At 41.3% G+C, this 21,428-nt stretch overlaps 2 protein-coding genes across 2 annotated transcripts in view; both read right to left on the bottom strand.

The window, feature by feature from the left end:
- Positions 1-16,401, bottom strand: part of Rsbn1 (round spermatid basic protein 1) — a 54,873-nt gene extending 38,472 nt beyond the window's left edge. The window contains exons 1-2 of the mRNA XM_004667551.2: positions 15,669-16,401; positions 2,714-3,387 (exon numbers count right to left, since the gene is read on the bottom strand). Of these exons, the coding sequence (XP_004667608.1) occupies positions 2,714-3,387; positions 15,669-16,386 (1,392 nt within the window). The 5' untranslated portion in view covers positions 16,387-16,401. The remainder of the gene's footprint in view (positions 1-2,713; positions 3,388-15,668) is intronic.
- Positions 16,402-19,127: 2,726 nt separating this feature from the next.
- Positions 19,128-21,428, bottom strand: part of Ptpn22 (protein tyrosine phosphatase non-receptor type 22) — a 66,239-nt gene continuing 63,938 nt past the window's right edge. The window contains exon 21 of the mRNA XM_045138796.1: positions 19,128-19,334. Within this exon, the coding sequence (XP_044994731.1) occupies positions 19,270-19,334 (65 nt within the window). The 3' untranslated portion in view covers positions 19,128-19,269. The remainder of the gene's footprint in view (positions 19,335-21,428) is intronic.

Genomic DNA, 21,428 nt, shown 5'->3' with positions numbered 1-21,428 from the left:
TCGGGGCTACCCTGAGACTCCATAGTGAATTCCAGGTCAGCCAGGGCGAGAGTGAGACCCTACCTTGAAAAACCAAAAAAACAAACAAACAAAAAAATTGTATTAGACTTGACAAAACATAGAATTACAAATTACCCTAGGTTTCCAAACTTCTCTAGGTATTTGTTAAAAATATTATAAGCAAAGCCTTTCATCCTTTTTTTTTTTTTTGGTTTTTTGAGGTAGGGTCTCACTCTAGCCCAGGCTGACCTAGAATTCACTATGGAGTCTCAGGGTGCCCTTGAACTCATGGCAATGGCAATCCTCCTACCTCTGCCTCCCAAATTCTGGGATTAAAGGCGTGTGCCACCACACCTGGCACATCCTTTATTTTAAATAAACTAAAATGACATCTTAACTTCACCAATCACCATGTTAGACACGGCACTAATCTCTCTAATAACTGAAGAAAACAGAGAATATGGTAAATGGTGTGAAAATTGCTCAGATTATCTAGGTTTCCATCTTTGTTGCTGTTATTGTTATTGTTTTCGAGGTAGGTCTCACTCTACCCCATGCTATCCTGGAACTCACTCTGTAGTACCAGGTTGGCTTCCAACTCACAGTGATGCTCCTACCACTGTCTCCCAAGTGCTGGGAATCAAGGCATATGCCACCACGCCCAGCTAGGCTTCCATCTTGACTCTTCTATTTACTAACTGAATGACCCTGGATAACAAATGAACATAACCAAGCCTCAGTTTCTTCAATGGAGAGCAGAGATTGGCTGCTTACCTATAGCCTCTGGTTGTTTCAAATATCCAGCTATGAATATGAAAGCATGTCTACTTAACAAATGTGAACTATTGTATAACTTCCATCCTAGCATCCATCAGATTTTATAGATTCAAACTTAAAATTTTATAGACTGTGTCTACCCAGTACTTCCTTCCAATGGCTTGGAAAAAAAAAAAAAGAGCACAAGTTCTATTCCACAGTCCTTAATATTTTTATGTGGCTAAGTGTAAAGTATCTAATTAAATAATAACTTGATATATTCTTTAAAAGTGATTATAAATGTCAAATAAGTATGAAGGTAAGTTGTTGGTACAGTCATTTAAATTTCAGCTCCCTTTTTGGAAATTGGAGAGGACAAAAATCAGCAGGGAATAACATTTTGATATTGTCTTCATTTATTAAATATTTAGTGTGAGTACTGTCTGTTGATACACAAATTTGATCTACTACAGGATAGTATGAAAGTTAAAAAGACACCCTTACAAAACCAGGATGTCCCCCCAAATTTCTGATTTATTTTCTGGATATGCTTGCTGCTATATCGGAAGAGAAAACGTGTTGCACTTCTCTAATCAAAAAGTCATGAACATGCTCATTCTGCTCTCAGCAATATTTTTCCTTGTTAACTAAGGATTTATAGGGATTATGGACTAGATCAGAGCTATTTCTAGTCTCTTCTGCAATATTTATAAAAATAGGATTCCTTGACCTTCACAGAGCTAAACTCCTTTAAAAAAAAAAAAACTGGAAAGAAAAGGAAAATCTACTACAAAAGTCAGCACTTCGGTACCTGATTGTGGTAACAAGGCCAAAATCGAAGACGAAGCCCTTTATTGCACATCGAGTTCCAACATCTTGGGCAGCCCCATCTTGCGGCCTCTCCAGATTAGCTGCTCCTGCTCTCTCTACTGCAGAGAGAACTTCAATTAGAGAAATTCTGAAGTCTGTAAATCTAAACTGGATACTCCCCTCATTGGAGGAAAGGATGGTAAGACTCACTAAAGAGATTGTAGTTAGAGATGGGTTCAAGTAAGTCAGTGACTTGAATCCATTATAATATAAGCAGCTGAGAGTCAAATTATGCAACTCTTTATTTACCTAAAAAAATCTTATGGAAAAGAGTGGCATAAAAATTATTATGTGACCTAAAAAATAAAAAAGTAGGCTATCTAAATCTCAAAACTTAAGTCTCCCTTGAGCTTGAATTACAAATATCTACAGTATAAACTTACAGCTCACCAGTCAAATTCATAATCCCTGAGAAAAGCAAGCCAAAAAAAAAAAAAAAAAAAAAAACAAGCAAAAATAAATAAATAAATAAAGTCCTAGTATACATTATAGGTTTTTTTTTAATGCCCTTAGATAACTTCATTGAAAAAATTTGGCTACAAACTGGTTAGGAAGGCAACATTTCCCTGCTGACTTAAGCCTAGCTGCCCAAGCAAGGCTTCAGAAAATGTCCTGACCTACAACAGTACACAGGCAGAAGGAGCAGAGAGGCTGTGGCGGTCTCCCTAGGGGTATTCCGGAGTCACACAAATGGGGTGTATTTCTGGGATAGACTGCCAACAAGTTACTGAAAGAAGATAAACAAAACTAGTAAAAACCTGGCAAACAGGCCAACATCCTTATGTGTCCTATTCTAACATAAAAATAAATTATCACAAAGCTAAAGTTGAATGTGAAAGACTGGATTTGTTTTTAAGTTTTCCATAAAGACTTGAAATGATACATAATGTATATAAAACATTTCTTCAAGCACGTAACAAGTTCCACACCAAAGATCTCCACAATTATGAATTACAACTGAAGGAATAGACAAACAATCTGAAGTAACTATCACCATGAAATTTTATGTGTGCTGGCATGTGTTATGCAATGCAGTTAATATTGTTAAACTATTTTACTAAATAATTGAACAATAATTTTACCTTACCTGAGTGTGAAAATTTGAAATGGTGGTTGTTTCAATATCTTTCTTGCCCAAAATTTCCATTTTCACTGGAGTGTTGGGGAAATTAAAAGCAAAGTAGTCCAAGAAGTCTGGGAGATAAGCAGCCGCTCCGTGCACTATTGCTAAAGCATAGTAAGCAGCGTTTTTCTCATTTTCACTGAATGTCAAAGCAAGAAACTCCTCAGAGAATCTCTCCATCTCCATTGGAGACAAAAATGAGAGTTCATCCATGTAAGCATGAAGGACAAGAGCACCACCATTCGACTGGTGTTCTTCATGAATAAAGGTGCTAAATTTAGTACCTGTTTTTAAGAAATTTCTACGAATAGAATGCTCCTGGTGGGTCGTAAAAGGTGTTTGTACTCCCTGGGGTACCCGATATTCTTGCATGCCCAAGTTTAATCGGCACAACTGTTCATCTTTCAGATACCTGAAGGACTCCTTATTAACTCCTGAAGTGCTATTTATTTGTCCTTGGGTGAGAATTTCTTTACTGATGCGCGTCAGGCCAGCACAGACGGTTTGTACTTCCTTATTGTACATTTTAAGTCGTCTTCCTCTCATGTCTTCTCGGTGTTTCTTTTTCTTTTTCTTCTTTATTTTCTTCAAGACAAAATCATCAGCTCTCTGGGTTTTACCATTTTCATCTGCTGTTTCTGGCCACAATAATTAAAAATAAGTTAGTTACTAGGACCAGTGTCAACATACAAGCGTCTTAAGGTATTTGATCTCAAATTAAATAGCTCTTAAATTTCTCCATAGTTGTCATTACATCTTTTATCATTAGAAATAAATGAGACAAAGATCCTAGAATACAATAACATTCTGGGTAGAATATTATATGGAAAAACAGATGAGTGTAAAGGGCCATGGGTTGAATCCCCAACAAGAACAATGACAAACACAAGATAATATAACTTAACATGGCTTTCAATCAAAACCAAAATAGCCAAGTATTATGTGACATGCTATATCGAGTATTAAAATCTAAATAGAAATGTGTTATGTTTCGTTCATATCTGGTTGTCTGCTAAATGAAGGCAAATTAAGCCACAAAACACCATTTCTGACTACCAACTGACATGTGTTTTTTGCAAGGGGGGCAGTCTCAGCTATTGGAACTATAAACTGATGACAACAGGTCTCACTCACAGCCTCTGTCCATCCACCCTATTTTTTTAACCATCCATGTTAGCTGGTCCTACCTAGTACTTTCTACCTCAGGTGGTGGTGTTACTCCCAGTCTTTTTCTTTCCTCATGCTCCTCTGTGATTTTTACTCCTTTTCCCTGCTATAGCTCTTAATAAAAGTTAGCACTTTATAATTTAGAAAAGATGGACTTTGGGGCTGAAAAAATAGCTCAGCAGTTAAGACACTTGCCTGCAAAGCCTAACACCCCGGTTCGATTCCCCAGTAACTAAGTTAAGCCAGATGCACAAGTGGTGCATGCATCTAGAGTTCTAATGAAGTGTCAAGAGGCCCTGGTGTGCCCATTCATTCTCTCTTCTCCACTCTCTCTCTCTCTCTCTCTGTCCCTCCCTCCTTGTAAATAAATAATTTAAAAAAGGAAAAAGAAAGAAAAGATGGACTTTAAAATATCGTTTTGAGCTAGGCATGGTGGCACACCTGTAATCTCAGCATTCAGAAGTTGAGGCAGGAGGATCATGTACTTCTTAAAAGACAACCTGTTATAGGGTTATAGGACTGGAGAGATGGCTTAGCAGTTAAGGCACTTGCCTGCAAAGCCAAAGAACTCTGGTTCAATTCTCCAGGACTCATGTAAGCCAGATGCACAAGGTGGCACATGCTTCTGGAGTTTGTTTGCAGTGGCTGAAGGCCCTGGTGCACCCATTCTTTCTCTTTCAATCTACCTTTCTCTTTCTCACTCCCTCAAATAAACAAACAAATAAATAAATAAATACTTCTCATGGGAAAAAAGGAAATGGAAGAGAAACATGGGGGCTGAAGAGATGGCTTAGCAGTTAAGGCGCTTGCCTGCAAAGCCTAAGGACTCATGTTTGACTTTCCAGATCCCACATAAGCCAGATGCACAAAGGTAAGGCAAGCACAAAGGTGAGGCAAACACAAGATCAAACATGTCTACTGGGTAGTGAAAGCATCTAGAGTTCAATTGTAGTGGGTGAGGCCCTGGTGCGCCAATTCTCTGTCTGTCTCTCTAAAAAAATTAAAAAACAAACAAAAAAAGGAACATGGAAAGCAAAACATCAAAAGGAAAAACTAAAGACAAAAGAAAAATAAATGGTGGCTGATATTTAATGAATTTACTCTGTGCCAGGTAAATACTTTCCACAGGATATTTTATTCCATCATCCTATGAAATTGATGTTGTTATCCCCACTATTTTACAGAGGAATACACTGAAATACAGAGCCCAAACAAGCTGCTCAAGAATATGAGAACGTCTCTAAACTCCAAAGCCCAAGGCCCTTATAAAAGCCATTCTTCTAAAGGGCAATGTGGTTATACATATATCACAAACTATGAAAATATGCATCACCTTCAAGACCAAAACTTATACTTCAAAGTCAAAATCACCAAGAAAATAATTCAGCTTCTACAGAGGTAGTCATTACAATCTTTTTAATACAAAAATGGAATCCTCCAAATGCCTAAGAGGAGACTGATTAAACCTTGATAATTTAAACTAGTATACAAATTGTAAGATTAGAAAATGCTTATATTGTCACTCTTCTAGAACACCCACACTAACAACTTTTCCCCCTAATGCACAGTACAATGTATTCTCCCTTTGCACTGTACTTCCCTAGCACAGCACTTATCCTCCAGATTTTACATATTTAATTTTCTATCTCCCTTTTAGTCTGCAAGCAATCTGAGGTTAACAGGTATAGCATCTTTTTTTTCCTGGAGTACTTAACAATATGGATATTCTAGTTCCCTTTCGGCATTAAACAGCCATTCACTAGAACATTAAGTGCATACTAAGTGCCAGGTATACTTTTGGGCACTAAGGATACGGTTCTAACTAAAGCAGGCACAATCCCTACTCTTTTGTACCCTATTATCTTAGTTGGGGACAAGCACAAGAATGTACTAGGTGGTAAGAAGTGATAAGTAGGCTACTCTGCATGTTGATGGAACTCTTTTTGAGAGGTGACATTTGGAATGAACTCTAAATATGAACCAGACAAGTGAGGATCTAGGGGAAAATAATCTACAGAGAAGCAAGGGATTTAGACATGGAAAGTCATTTGATCTACACACGGCAATGTCTAAAGCCTTCACAATCTTTCGTATAAACCTTTTTTTTTTTTAAGAAAGTGAATTTTTTTATTTATTTATTTATTTGAGAGCGACAGACACAGAGAGAAAGACAGATAGAGGGAGAAAGAGAGAATGGGCGCGCCAGGGCTTCCAGCCTCTGCAAACAAACTCCAGACGCGTGCACCCCCTTGTGCATCTGGCTAACGTGGGACCTGGGGAACCGAGCCTTGAACTGGGGTCCTTAGGCTTCACAGGCAAGCGCTTAACCGCTAAGCCATCTCTCCAGCCCTAAATCTTAAATTTATAAACTTTCTTTATTAGGAAGTGTGGTACCTTTAATTCCTAAATATCATGGCAGATAAGCAAAATAATCATCTTATGAATCACAAAAAAATGCTTTCTGAAAATATGTTGCATTTGTAATTTTTTTTAATTTATTTGCAAGGAGAGAATAAGAATGAATGGGCACACCAGGGCCTCTTACCACTGGGGAAAAAAAAAAAAAAAACACTCCAGATTCATGTGCCATCTTGTGCATCTACTTTTTACGTGTGTACTGGGGAATCAAATCCAGGCAGTCAGGCTGTGACTTTAACCACTGAGCCAACTCTCCATCCAAGCTGTTTTTTTTGTTTGTTTCTAATATTTTATTTATTTATTTATTTATTGGAGGACTACAAAGAGGATGAGAGAGAGAACAGGCATGCCAGGGCCTCCAGACACTGCAAATGAACCCTAGAAGCATGTGCCACTTTGTACATCTGGCTTACGTGGGTACTGGGGAATTGAACCTGGGTCGTTAGGCTTCACAGGCAAGCGTCTTAGCCACTAAGCCATCTCTCTGGCCCCAAGTTGTTGGGTTTTTTGTTTTTTCGAGGTAGGGTCTCACTCTAGCCGAGGCTGACCTGGAATTCACTATGTAGTCTCAGGGTGGCCTTGAACTCACAGCGATCCTTGTACCTCTGCCTCCTGAGTGCTGGGATGATATATATGCACCACCCCACCCAGCTCTGAGAAATACAACTTAATCCCAGCAATTTGGGAGGCAGAGCTATATAGCAAGTCCCTACCTCAAAAAGGCCAAAAGAGAGAGAGAGAGAGAGAGAGAAAGAGAGAGAGAGAGAGAACCTGCAGCATATTTCGTTGTTTGGATATACCACAGTTTATCCATTTATCTACTGAAAAGCCATCTGAGCTGCTTCTAAACTTTGGCAATCGTGGCTTTTTTGTAATAAATAACAAATGTTAATTACTACTTTCACCACTACAAAGTGGGACTCTAGAAACGCCGTGTGTTATCTAACAGCACATGTTTTAGCTGGCTATCTGTATATGTTCCTGTAATCCCAGCACCCAAGAAGACCCAAGTAGGAGACAGCAAACTCCAGACCAACATAAGATGAATAGCAAGATACTGTCTCAAGAGAAAAAAAGGCCAGATGTGGCAGCACACACCTCTAGCCCCAGCACTTGGGAGGCAGAGCTGGAGGAGGATCACTGTGAGTTCGAGGCCACCCTGAGACTACATAGTGAACTCCAGGTCAACATGGACTAGAACAAGACCCTACCTTGAAAAACCAAAATAAGTAAGACAGGTGCTTTACAGTTAGACTGAGAGTCCCTGCACAGTGCTACCGCTTGTCAATCATCTCTGGGCAAGCCTAAAATTTCCTTAAACCTGTAGTTTCTCATCTTAAAATGTTATTAACACTAGTGTTTATCTTAGAGTTATGGTAAGGGCTAAATTACAAGATGAATATAAAGCTCTCATCATAGTACGTGACATACAAATTCTTACCATCCTATCAAAATCAAAATAAAACTATTTGATAACATTCTTTTTGAAGTACTTGGCAACAACTTTGAAGTATCAGATTACAGCCAGAAATAACTGGCCAAGAGTACAATGTAGCTCACCACAAGAGAAACAGAAAAAGGAAGAACAAAATCTGAAAGAGGGGGGAAAACTATTATTCACTAGAGACCTTATACATTGTCTCATCTTAATCATTGGACAAGCCAAAAAAATAAGATACAGAAAACCTTTTTCAAAGAAAGAAACAAGGGCTGGAGAGATGGCTTAGCGGTTAAGCGCTTGCCTGTGAAGCCTAAGGACCCCGGTTCGAGGCTCGGTTCCCCAGGTCCCACGTTAGCCAGATGCACAAGGGGGCGCATGCATCTGGAGTTCGTTTGCAGAGGCTGGAAGCCCTGACGCGCCCATTCTCTCTCTCCCTCTATCTGTCTTTCTCTGTGTCTGTCGCTCTCAAATAAATAAATAAAAATTAAAAAAAAGAAAGAAAGAAAGAAAGAAACAAGCTAGGTAATATATTACATAAGACACAACAAGAGCAGGTGACCCTTAAGTCAAAGCTAGCAGGACAGATTCAGACTCTCCCCTATCTGAACTTCAAAGTTCAAATTCTTCCACCATGAAATGCACTACACCTCATTCCCTTCCTTTCTATTCCCTCTACCAATCTTTCCCTGCACATTCTGTAGCTTGTCAACTAAGATTATCCAGTTACAATTAATGGACTTGAGGTGGCTTAGATGAATATCCAATATAGTGTTTATTACATAACTCTGTAAGATAAAATTTTCAGGTCTTACTTACAGGTTTTTTTTTTTTGGCCTCTTCAGCAGGCAGGGGAAAATTAGTCCCTGAAGTTACTGAGCTGATAATAGTATTATGTAATTATTTCAATTCCCATTATATCTCCAATAATTCTCTGTTCCTATCATGTGTGTCTGCCAGTGGGTTTTAGTTGTTCTTTTTCAAGGTAGGGTCTCTGTCTGGCCTTAAACTCACCTCGATCCTACCACCTCATCCTCCCAAGTGCTGGGATTAAAGGCGTGCGATGCCACATCCTGCCTTTTTTTTCTTCTAAGACAAGAACTTACTATATAGACCAGGTAGTCTGGAACTACCTCTGAAATGCTGGCATGTGCCTGGTTCTGCCTATCTTTTTGACATCACAGAAAATTTCCCCATGGTAACAATAAGGGAGTTGGTGAAAGGTGAAAAAATGTAAGAAATGAAAGTGTACTCACGAAGGCATACAGCACACAATGCTGTCAGTTAGATACTGGAGAGGAGAGCTATACAATCAGCTCTCCTTTAAAAAAATATATACCTACTAACTAAAATCATTAAAAAGAAGCTTTTCTTAGAGGCTTGGAGGGAGGCAGTTAGAGGTAGGGCCTCCTGCTAGCCCAGGATGATCTGGAACTCACTATGTAGTCTCAGAGTAGCCTTGAACTCACAGTGATCCTCCTACCTCTGCCTCCCAAGTGCTGAGATTAAAGGTGTGTGCCACGGTGCCCAGCTTGATCTGCTGATCTGCACTTTTATGAATAAGAGGGAGAGAAAAAAAAGTTAAGGTATCAAAGGACATAGGTAACTGTCAGTGTAGGCAAATTCATGCCTTCTGATGACAAAACATAGAAAATGTAGCAGGACATAGTGGCGCACGCCTTTAATCCCAGTACTTGGGAGGCAGAGGTAGGAGGATCACCATAAATTCAAAGCTATCCTAGGACTACATGGTGAATTCCAGGTCAGCCTGGGCTAGGGGGGAGACCCTACCATGAAAACCCCCAAAACAAAACAAAACAAAAGATACGAAAAACATTTTATAAACATTAATCCCACTGTATAGATCATGAGTAAAATAAATGATTTCAGTTAGATATGATGACACGTGGCTTTAATTCCAGCACTGAGGAGATAGCAGTAGGAGGATCACTGTGAGTCTGAGACCAGTCTGGGCTAGAGTGAGATCCAGGTCAGCCTGGGCTACGTTCAAACCCTCTCTCAGAGGAAAGAAACACATAAGAGCTGGAGAGATGGCTTAGCAGTTAAGGCACTTGCCTGAAAAACCTAAGGAACCAGGTTCAATTCTCCAGGACCCACATAAGCCAGATGCACAAGGTGGCACATGTGTCTGGACTTTGTTTGCAGTGGCTAGAGGCCCTGGCATACCTATCCATCTGCCTCTCTCTTTCTCTCTCCAACAAATAAATAGATGAATTAAAAAAAGAAAGAAACAGAGGCTGGAGAGATGGCTTAGCAGTGAAGGCACTTGCCTGCAAAGCTAAAGGACCCAAGCTCATTTCTCCAGTACCCAGATAAACCAGATGAACAAGGTGGCACATGTGTCTAGAGTTTGTATGCAGCAGCTGGAGGCCCTGGCATGCCCATTCTCTCTCTCTGTCTCTATATATCTGTTCTGTCTGTCTCTCTCTAACAAATAAAGTAAATAATTAATTTTAAAAGTGCACACCTTTAATCCCATCACTCAGGAGGCAGAGGTAAGAGGATCGCTGTGAGTTTGAGACCACCCTGAGACTACATAGTGAATTCCAGGTCAGCCTGTGAGTGAGACCCTACCTCAAAAAAAAAAAAAAAAAGAGAGAGAGAGGAAGGAAGGAAGGAAGGAAAGAAGGAAGGAAGGAAGGAAGGAAAAAGAAATGAGTTCAATATTGAGTTCTACCACAAACTAGAAAATTTCAAACATGTTACTTCACCAGTTTGAAAATCAATGCTCTCCCCATTGTGTAGCAAGTTTATCTTAGCAATTGCAAATTACTCCCCCCCACACACTGGCACCCCAAACAAGGTCTCACTCTAGCTCAGGCTGACTTGAAATTCACTATGTAGTCTCAGGGTGACCTCAACCTCACAGCAATCCTCCTACCTCTGCCTCTGAGTGCTGGGATTAAAGGCCCACACCCAGCTGCAAATTATATTTTTGTTTCAGTTATTTATAAGCAACTCTTCATATCTGGGATGGTAGTATTTGAAATGAACCTACACATGAATTTGGATTGAGTACTGTTGGGTTGATGCGTCAAAACATGTCTCTTAGCTGAAGTCAGAGGTTGCCAAACTTCCTCTTTAAAGAACTACATAGTAGTAAATTTTGCAGACCATGTGACTCTGCCTCAACTACTACTACTCTTTAACTATAATGTAAATTGCCAAGGACAATATGTATAAATGAAAAAAAAGTGGTGTGTTCCAATCAAACTTTGTTTCTGGGCACAGAATTTTAGTTTCATATGCTTTTCCAACCACTTACAATATGAAAGCCATTCTTAACTTACCATTTGTAAAATAACAAGCAGAGAACTTATTTTATTTCAAATCTGCGTGCGTGTGTGCACACACGCACCCAGCATGCTCATGTAAGTGCAGACATGTGCATGCCATGGCACACGGAGGTCAGTGGGCAACTTTCATGTCAGTCCTCTCCTGAGCACCTCATTTGAGGAAGGGTTTCTAGCTCTGGATTTTAGCTTTGCTCTTCTTTGCTGCATTTTGCTCCCAGGAAATCCTCCTGTCTCCACATCCCATCTCACCACCAGAATGCAAGGATTACCAAAGCCCTACACAGCTTACAGCTTTGAGCAGTGAGCATCATCCACTGAGCCATCTTCTCTGCCCCTATTTTATTTTTAATTGATTAATTTTTTTAAGTATTTTTATTTATTTACTTATTTATTTGACAGAGAAAGAAAGGGCACACACACCAGGGCCTCCAGCCACTGCAAACGAACTCCAGATGTGTACACCCCCTTGTGCATCTGGCTTACATGGATCCTTTGGCTTTGCAGGCAAGCATCTTAATCATTAAGCCATCCCTCCAGCCCTGAATAATTTTTTTTTTCCCCTGAGACAGGGTCTCACCATGCAGCCAAAGCTGACCTGGAACTCTGCTATGTAACCCACAATGGCCTGGAACTTCCAATCCTCCTCTGGAGTGTTGGAATTACAGGTCTACCACCACACTGATTCTGTTAAAGATGCAAAGGTGCAGGAGTGGTGGCGCACACCTTTAATCCCACACTTGGGAGGCAGAGGTAGGAGGACTGCTGTGAGTTTGAAGCCACCCTGAGATTACATAGTAAATTCCAGGTCAGCCTGAGTTTGAGTGAAACCCTACCTCGAAAAACCAAAGATGCAAAGCATTCAATGCTAGAATAATAGTTATCATTAAAAAAAAAAAAAAAAGTGGGGCTGGAGAAATGGCTTAGTGGTTAAGATACTTGCCTGTGAAGCCTAAGGACCCATGTTCAACTCTCCAGGTCTCACATAGCCAGATACACAGTGATGCAAGTGCACAAGGTCACACATACACACAAGGTAATCTATGTGTCTGGATTTCAATTGCAGCAGTTAAGAGGCACTGGGGCACCAATTCTCTTTCTTTCTCATCTCTCATATTAATAAAAGGCCATTCTGTTGGGCTTGCCTCAAAAACAAACAAATAAAATTTTAAAAATAAGAAAAACAATCTGATTAGAAAATGGGAAAAAGACAGTGACAAACATTTTACTGGTGAGGATCTGTAGATAGCATATAATGACAAGAAAAACTGATTACTATCAGTAACTACACAGCTACTGAAACAGCTCAAATAAAAATAACTGCAGCCTCAGATATCAGGAATATAGATCTATTGTAAGTCACTAATGTAAAATAGTATCCATTTTAGAAACTATTATGGCAACATTATAAATAAAAAACAAAGCCAACTTCAGTTATATATTTATACTAATACCTACCAATCACATTCTTAATATTTTTATTTATTTGCAGAGAGAAAAGAAGAGAGAATAGGTGTGCTAGGGCCTCCAAACCACTGCAAATGAACTCCAGATGCAAGTGCCACTTTTTGCATCTGGCTTTACATAGGTAGTGGGGAAATGAACCCAGGTCTTTAGGCTTTGCAGGCAAGTGCCTTAACTGCTGAGCTTTTTCTCCAGCCCCAAAAAATCATTCTTGAAAGAAATTAAAATCTGCTCCCAAATGAAACAGGAATGCTAATACAGAAGTATTATTCATAATACCCCAAAACTAGAACACCCAAAATGTCCTTCAATAGACTCACAGTACACCCCTACTGAAGAACTATTTAGCCACAGAGAAGCTACTGACACATATTCCACATGATGAATCTCAGATATCACGAGTATAAAGCCAACCTTATGATTCTTTTGATATGATATTCTCAAATGACAAAATTATAAAGATGGAGACCAGATTAGTGGTTGCCATGGAATCATAGATGGCAGGAAGGTGGGAAGACAAGATTATTTTAGGCTAAGTCTAGGAGGATCTTTCTGAAGTTGGAATAGTAATCTATCTTGATTCCAATGGTGGTTACACTAAGCTACATGTTATAAAATGGCCCAGAACCACATACACACATTGTACCAATGTCCATTTCCTGGTGGTATACAATCATTAAGTAAGACACAATGACTGGAGCAAACTGGTGAAGGATAAGGACCTCTCTGCGGCAAGTTAATAGTTCCTAAAATTCTGGAGATGAACAAAGGGAAGATGTAACTGTAAGTAACAACAATCTATTCCCTCTCCATATCAATGTTAATAGTTGTTTTCTAGGACAAAGGATGGTAATAAAGTAAAATAAAAGCCAGTTTTAACTCCTATCATGAACTAAGCACTAACTTACATGCTTTCCATACACTGTCCCATTTAATTCCTAGAACAAGTAAATAAAGGAAATACCAAAACTCCATCTTAAACAGGAAAACTGAGGTTGAAGAGGTTAATTTGCTCACGGTCACACAGTAAGGGGTGGCACTGTAAATTAAATCCAGATTAACTCCAGAACCCTGCCACCTGCATCACAATAGTTACAAAAACAAATACAAGCAGAAATTGTTTTTAAAACTATTGGTCAAACTATGCAAAAGTAAATAATGTTACACCAGTGTTTTCTACATGATCTTCAAAATTCTTAAAATGCCAATGTATGTTATGTATGTAGAATACTACAGTATACAGTTTTCCCAATATTTCAAACCAGGAAGCCCTCTTCCCCCTAGGATATAGTTTTGGGATATAATTCAATAATGTCTAAATCAAGAGTTGAAATGGTCTGATTTTAACACATAATATTTAGAGTTATCCTCCAATGTGGTAGCCAATAATGCATACACGGCCTGATATAAACTAAAATAAAATTAAAAATTCAGTTTCTCAGCCACATTAGCTACATTTCAAGTCTGTTTCAGAACCACATATGGCTACCATATTGGACAACACAAATGTAGAACATTTGCATTGGCTGAGAAAGTTCTATTCATCAGTACTGGTTTGGAGTCTTGTTTTGTTTGCTTTTTACAGAACATCTTTAGAGAAGCACACCACGATTATCACACAGGTCAGTGCTACCATGCCCACATAAAAGGAGGCCTGGACAGAGATCCTTGATGACTTCTAGTCAACTTACAGTGTGGGAAAAAAGAAAGCAAAATCAAGCCACGTGGAGAGGAAGCCTGAAGTGGGATTCAGGAATCTGGGTCCTAGTTCAATGATTTATTTTTTAAAAACTGTCCTCAGTACTGAGACCTGATTAAAGAGTCTCTTAGCTATTTTGGACCTTGGTTTCCTCTTCTACAACACAAATTTTAAAGCAAATGATTAAGATTTCCTCGGGCTCTGTATGGAGACAGAAATGCACCAGATGAGAGCATGGAGAATAAAGATAAAAAGAGAAAGATCGCTGCATATCGTAATCTGGCTCTCTTGTCAACCTGCCATACTTCTATTCTTGAGGATAATACCTCGATATCTCCAAAGGAAGAAAGATGCAGTGATATATTATTAAGCAAGTATTTGTTCCTAAGCACACTATTTGGAAGTAACACACACACAAACTAGTTAGTACCAAGACCAATTAAATGGAAAAAAATGTAAGACTCCCAAAACTTAAGATTGAAAGACTAGTTCAACAAAATAATAACCAAACTGGTCCAGTAGTAAGACACAAAGAAGTACCTTAAAATGTTCTGGAGGAGATATAATAAATTACATAAAAATCATGAACATGGTATAAACATGGCACTAGCAAAAGTGTACCTTATTTCTTCCCCAAATTAAAAAACTAAATAAATAAATGCTACAGGTACTTGGCAATAAAAGACACCAATTTTGGTCGACCTTATTTCTCTAGTGCCCACCTAGATACCACTACATTTTCTGGGTTACATATTCTTAAAGAGGTTCTCAAATTGCCCTAGACAGAATGAAATGCAACTGGGATGCTTTCATCTTTTCACCTTTTCAGAAGGCACTACTATTTTCTATGACCAAAAGGTCATCGGAATCCTTCCTCAGCCCTCTAACATAATGTATAACATACCAAGAATTAAAAGGGACAGCATTAAAAATCGTAAACATTTTTTTTTCTTTTACACAAAAATGAGACCTAGATAAACCCTAAAGCAACCGGTGAGTTGTGTAACCTCTTAAGAATTCCAACTCATAGCCCCAAATTAAACCCGTGGATATTATGGAACAGGGAGTAGGAAAACCTCAAGACTTCCAGGAAGGCGAACAGGGGTAAGGGAGTCTCGGTGACAAGCCTTTACTTCAGAAAGGCAGCTTTTAGTACCCCACTTACAGATGCAACGCCGAGGACCGCGCGGCGCGGAAACCCAGCCGAATTTGAAAACAAACGTTGCGAGGCTCCGGGGACCGAGAAAGGGGGGGTGCTGGTAACTGACAGCTCGGCCTCGGAGAGAAGCCTCAAGTAGGTCAAACTGTGCCGACTGCGCGAACCCACAGCCTCCCCCGGCGGGCTCAGTGCTACGAGGGGCGGGAGGCTCCCGGAACGGAGCCCCGGCGCCCGAGCCCAGGCGGCTGGCCGGCTCTCACCTCTCTTGGGGGCCTTCATCAGAGGCACCCCTCCGGTCCTCTCGCCGTTCTCCTGCTTGTCCTTGTGCTTGAGATCGCCCGGCACGCAGGAGCTGGGGTCCGCCTCGGCGCCGCGGTGGTGATGGTGTCGGTGCCGCTCCTTGTGGCCCTTATGCTTGGGCCCGGCCGCGCTCACCGTCAGGGGCGAGAAGGTGAAGAGGGCCGAGGTGCCCGGAGCCGGGAGCGGGGCAGCGACGGCGGGCCCGGCGGGTGCCAACGACGGTGGCGGCGGAGGCGGCAGGAGCAGAGGCTCCACGGGGCCCGGGACGGTCGGGGCGGCATTGGTCGGCGGCGGCGGCGGCGGCGGCAGCGGCCCGGGATGTTGGCGGCTGCGACGCCGCCGATGAGGAGCGAGAGGGGGGTCCTGGCTCGGCCGCCCCCGCTTCTCCTGAGACCCTCCGCTGCTCGCTCGCCGCTGCCGCTTCACTCCCCGCGGAGAGACCCCAGCGTGGGATTTCTCCTTCCCTTCTTTGTCCAGCTTCTCCTGCGCCGCCACCGCCCGTACTACGCGCACCGCTCCGACCTGCGCAGCCATTTCACCCACAAACACACATTTAAATGGCCCGACCGCCCCCCCGTCCGCGCTTCGCGCAAGCGCCGCCCGCGCATGGCTCTCTGGGTTTTGGAGTCTGTCGGCACTCCACCACTCGCCGGCGGCTCTGCTGCCGGAGCCCAACATGCCGGAAGCGGCGGCTCCGGGGCCCGTTCTGCAAGCGAGGCCTCTGCGGCCCAGCTGCTATTGTGAAGCGCTCGGGCCGCGCGCGCAAAGCCTCGTGGGAGCGGTAGTTCCTCGGCGGCCGCGGCCAGGACCCCGGCTCGCTGAGGGGTGGAGCCCCGCGCGCGTGCGTGCTGGAGCGTGCGCCGGCTCACGCTCCGGGGCGTCCACGCAACCGCCGCCCGCCGGCGCACTTGCCGCCAACCGCCTTAACGGCCCGAGCAATGTTCATGGCCTTCGGAGCGCCGAGGTGTGTCCGTCCCGCCCGCTTCCCGTGCGCTTCGTCGTCTTACGCCGACGAGGTGGTCGCCACGGTCACTTCGGAGTTTCCCATTCTCTCCCGGAGCCTTTGTGAAGTAAAAGAATCTTGCAGCGTTTGCCTTCGACAGGGAGAAAAGGAACTTTAGTCGTGGGTCAAGCGACGGTCTTGCCGTGAGAGGGAACAGGGCTACAGCTGCGGGCGGAGGCGCGGGGCAGGTGCCCCGGGGCGGGGCGGGGCGGGGCGCCCGGGAGCGCGCGCCTTCTCCCACCGAGCCGGCGGACGTCGCACCCACTATTGTGAAAAGTTCTACCTAGGGGGCTACGTTTGAATTTTTAGGATTTTTTCTTTTCAACTCATAAGTATAACTCACCAATTCGTAAGAAAACAGACCAAAAATAGTCCTTGTTCTCCCCTCCCCCAAGGAATGGTTGTAGCTCAGAAATTGCGTTTGGTTACTTTCATTGTTTTTGTTTTTGTTTTTTTAACGTACAGTACAAGTTTTTAACGTCCTTGAGAAACATTAGGAAACAGCTGGTTACAAGGGTGATCATTTTGATAACACCTAGTTCCTAGAGAAGAGCTGACTTGAGCTGAGTGAATGCTACTGTAACTAGAAAGGTCTGTTACAGCCCTGTCAAGTGTACATTGTACTCACAACAGACGGGAAACAATGTTTAAATGAGTTTACCCTAGCTTAATTTTATTTCTAGGTTATAACGTTTCAAATAAAAAGATGTTACGTCGCTGAGGCAAACAAAGAGAATCCTTTGTAGTAATTAAGACCCAATAATTTATTTACTGTGTAAAATTAGATTTTAAATAAAATTTCTTAAGGAAATCCACATTCATACAGCAGTAACGTTTTTCATTTTCTATTTATTTGAAAGAATCAGTATAAGCGCGCCAGGACCTCCTGCCACTGCAAGTGAACTCCAGACACACGTGCCACTTTGTGCATCTGACTTTACGTGGGTACTTGGGAATCGCACCCCCATCAGACTTAAGTAAGTGTCTTTAACTGCTGAACCATCTCTCAAGCCCTAAAATAACGTCTTAAATTGCCAATGCCTCTGATTGGTTGTAGATGTAAACTACATGTTTATGTGGAACCTTTTATATGAAGAAACTGCTACCCCAAAAAGGAAAAAATAGTAATTAAAATGCTCTCACATGATAACTGTTGTTTTATTGTTTGTAGAACCAGTAATTGAACAACTTGCTTAAGCTTATGTGGAATGTGGTGGAACTTACTGTTTTATCCAAATAAAAATAGCTACTGTCATTCTTTGCATGTGTTATTCATTTAAATATTACTTCTCCTTTTCTTACTATTCTGGGTTCCCACAACATTTGGGAAGATGTATAAAGCATACTCCATTTAGACAAAATTACCTTCCAGGAAATACTCATTGACATAAGCAATAATTCTGTACTGCAACCACAAGATAAGATTTTTTTTTTTTCTAATAAAACCTTTTTATAAGCCTGGTGGAACACACTTATAATCTCAGTACTTAGGTGGTCAAGGTAGGAGGGTCTTGAGTTTTTGGCCAATCTGGGCTACATAACAAGATCATATTTCAAAAATAATATTATGGTAATTTAATTTAATTTAAATTCAATTGAGGGCTGGAGAGATGACACAATGGCTAAAGGCACTTGCTTGCAAAGTCTGCAGTCTGGGTGCAGTTCCCCAGTACCCACATAACCCACAGAAAGCCAGGCACATGCATCTAGAATTCATTTGCTGTGGCAAGAGGCCTAGGCACATCCATTCTCTGTGTCCCTCTCCCTCTCTCTCTCTCTCTCTCAAATAAATAAATATATTTTTTAAATAGATATTTAATTAAGGTAGCCGGGCATAGTGGCCCACACCTTTAATCCCAGCACTTGGGAGGCAGAGGTAGGAGAACTACCATGAGTTCGAGGCCAGCCTGAGACTACATAGTGAATTCCAGGTCAGCCTGGGCCAGAGCAAGACCCTACCTTGAAAAAAAATTAAGGTAATATTTACAAACTTATTAAAATTTATGTTAGGCTTGGTAGCGTGTATAACCCTCTGAAGGCTGAGGCAGAAGGATCAATTTAGGGGTTCAAGACCAGCCTAGGCAACAAAGACATCGTCTCAAAAAACAAAGACAGGCATGGTGGCACACGCCTTTAATTCCAGCACTTGGGAGGCAGAGGTAGGAGGCTCTCCATGAGTTCAAGGCCACACTGAGACTACATAGTGAATTCCAGGTTAGCCTGAGCTAGAGGAAGACCCTACCTCAAAAAATCACAAAAAAAGAACAAATTTACATTTATGTGTGAAGAATAGAATAACTTCCAAAAATGAAAATCATCCATTTTAAACCATAAACTCGAGTGACAACCTTTTATTGGTCATTTCCAATACAAAGTAATATGAAAATACAAAGTTGCTGGTGCTTTTCACACATTGTTTTTCTTTCAAACCCTATTGATACAATATGTCTTCATTGTTGCTATTATGAATATGTATCATTTGTTTTATCTAGTAGTATTCTAGTAGTTTTATTTGCACACATATCTTCAGCCTGTATTCTTATAGATCCAGAATTATATTAAATATTCCAATTTGGTGGTGGGTTCCTTGGTCCTTTGGGCTTTAAAAAGCGATTTCCAAAACCTAGGAGCAAAAATAAAAGTGAATGAAAAAAGATTTTTATTATTATTATTATTGCAAGCATAGAGATATAGAAGAGAGAGAACAAGTGCACTAGGGCCTCTAGCCACTGCAAATGAACTCCAATTGCATAGGCCACCCTTTGCATGTGGCTTTATGTGGGTACTGGGGAATCAAACCCAGGCCGTTAGGCTTTGCAGGCAATCAGACTTAACTACTGAGCCATTTCTTCAGCCCAAAAGAGCATTTTTTGGGTTTTTTTGTTTGTTTGTTTGTTTTTTGAGGTAGGATTTCACTCTAACCCAGGCTGACCTAGAATTCTCTGTGTAGCCTTGGTGGCATGAACTCATGCGATCCTCCTACCTTTGCCTCTTGAGTACTGGGATTAAAGGTGTGTATCACCGTGACTAGCTTCCAAAAGAGATTTTTAAAAAATTGTTTTGAGACAGAGAATGCGTGCACCAAGGCCTCTAGTCAATGCAGACAAGGTCCAGATGCATGTGTCATCTGATTTACATGGGTACTGGGAAACTGCACCTGGTCCTTAGACTTTGCAGGCAAGCACCTTAACCGCTGAGCAATCTCCAACCCCAAGAGAATTTGTTTAGGTTTTTTTTTTTTAAATATTGATTTATTTATTTGAGAGACAGAATGGGCACTTCAGGGTCACTAACCGCAAACTGCAGACACATGTGCCACCTTGTGCTTTTGATTTTGTGTGGGTGTTGGGGAATCAAACCTAGGTCCTTGGGCTTTGCAGGCAAGTGCCTTAATCACTGAGCCATTTCTCCAGCCCTTAAAAAAAAAAAAAAGTTACTTCCAAAAGAGATTTTTGTTTTTTGCTTTTTCAAGGTATGGTCTCACTCTAGCCCAGGCTAATCTGGAATTCACTATGGAGTCTCAGGGTGACCTCAAATTCAAGGTGATCCTCCTACCTCTGCCTCCCGAGTGCTGGGATTAAAGGCATGTGCCACTATGCCCGGCTCAAAAGAGATTTTTATATGGAAATGAATATGTGGCTTTTAGTGTAGAATATATACAAGTATATGAATTATTTTCAAGAAGCTAGATACCCTTTGATCAGTTTAGTAATAGAGTATAAAAAGCACTAGCCGGGAGTGAAGACACACACCTTTAATCCCAGCACTCAAGAGGCAAAGGTAGGAGGATCACCATGAGTTTGAGGCCACCCTGAGACTCCATAATGAATTACAGGTCAGCCTGGGATAGAGTGAGACCCTATCTCAAAAAAAAAGCATTAGAATAATTAAAATGAAAATGATAGTAGAATATTATTGTATTATGGGGCTGGGGATCACATTCAGGGTCTCATATATATATATAAATATATAAAATAAGTAAGCACTCTATCACTGAGCTATATCTCCAGCCCAAATCGTGTGTGTGTGTGTGTGTGTGTGTGTGTGTGTGTGTATGTATTTTTCAGGCTGAACTGGAATTCACTATGTAGTCTCAGGGTGGCCTCAAACTCAGTCATCTTCCTACCTCTGCCTCCTCAGTACTGGAATTAAAGGCATGCGCCACCATGCCCAGCCCAAATCTAATATTTTTAACTTAGAATACTTACATATTTAATAATGGTAATAATTGAAAGGAGAGCTCTGATTATAATGGTCTTCAATAAGTGAGTACATAATGTCATGTATCTTTTTTCTCACCACTTATCACAAAACTGAGAAATTTTGTTTTCACAAAACTAAGCATTATTACTTGGACCTTATTGTATTTAATACAATTTTACATCTGTACACAAAGTTACTAAGAGATTATGTTACAGGACTGAAGAGATGGCTTAGCAGCTAGAGCACTTGGCCTGAGAAGCCTAAGGACCCATGTAAACCAGATGCAAAGGTGAGGCAAGTGCAAGGTTCACATGCCCACAAGGTGGTACAAGCATCTGGAGTTATATTGCAGTGTCTGAGGCCTTGTGAGCCAATTCTCTCCTTCTCTGAGAGAGGAGGAGAGAGAGAGAGATTATGTTTCAACAGCTTAAAAAGTAATACTCCTAGGGCTGGAGAGATGGCTTAGCGGTTAAGGCCTGTGCCTGCAAAGCCTACGGACCCAGGTTCATTCTCC

The sequence above is a fragment of the Jaculus jaculus genome, chromosome 19, assembly GCF_020740685.1.
Source record: "Jaculus jaculus isolate mJacJac1 chromosome 19, mJacJac1.mat.Y.cur, whole genome shotgun sequence".
NCBI classification, from domain to species: domain Eukaryota; kingdom Metazoa; phylum Chordata; class Mammalia; order Rodentia; family Dipodidae; genus Jaculus; species Jaculus jaculus.
This window is presented reverse-complemented; position numbering and strand designations above follow the sequence as displayed.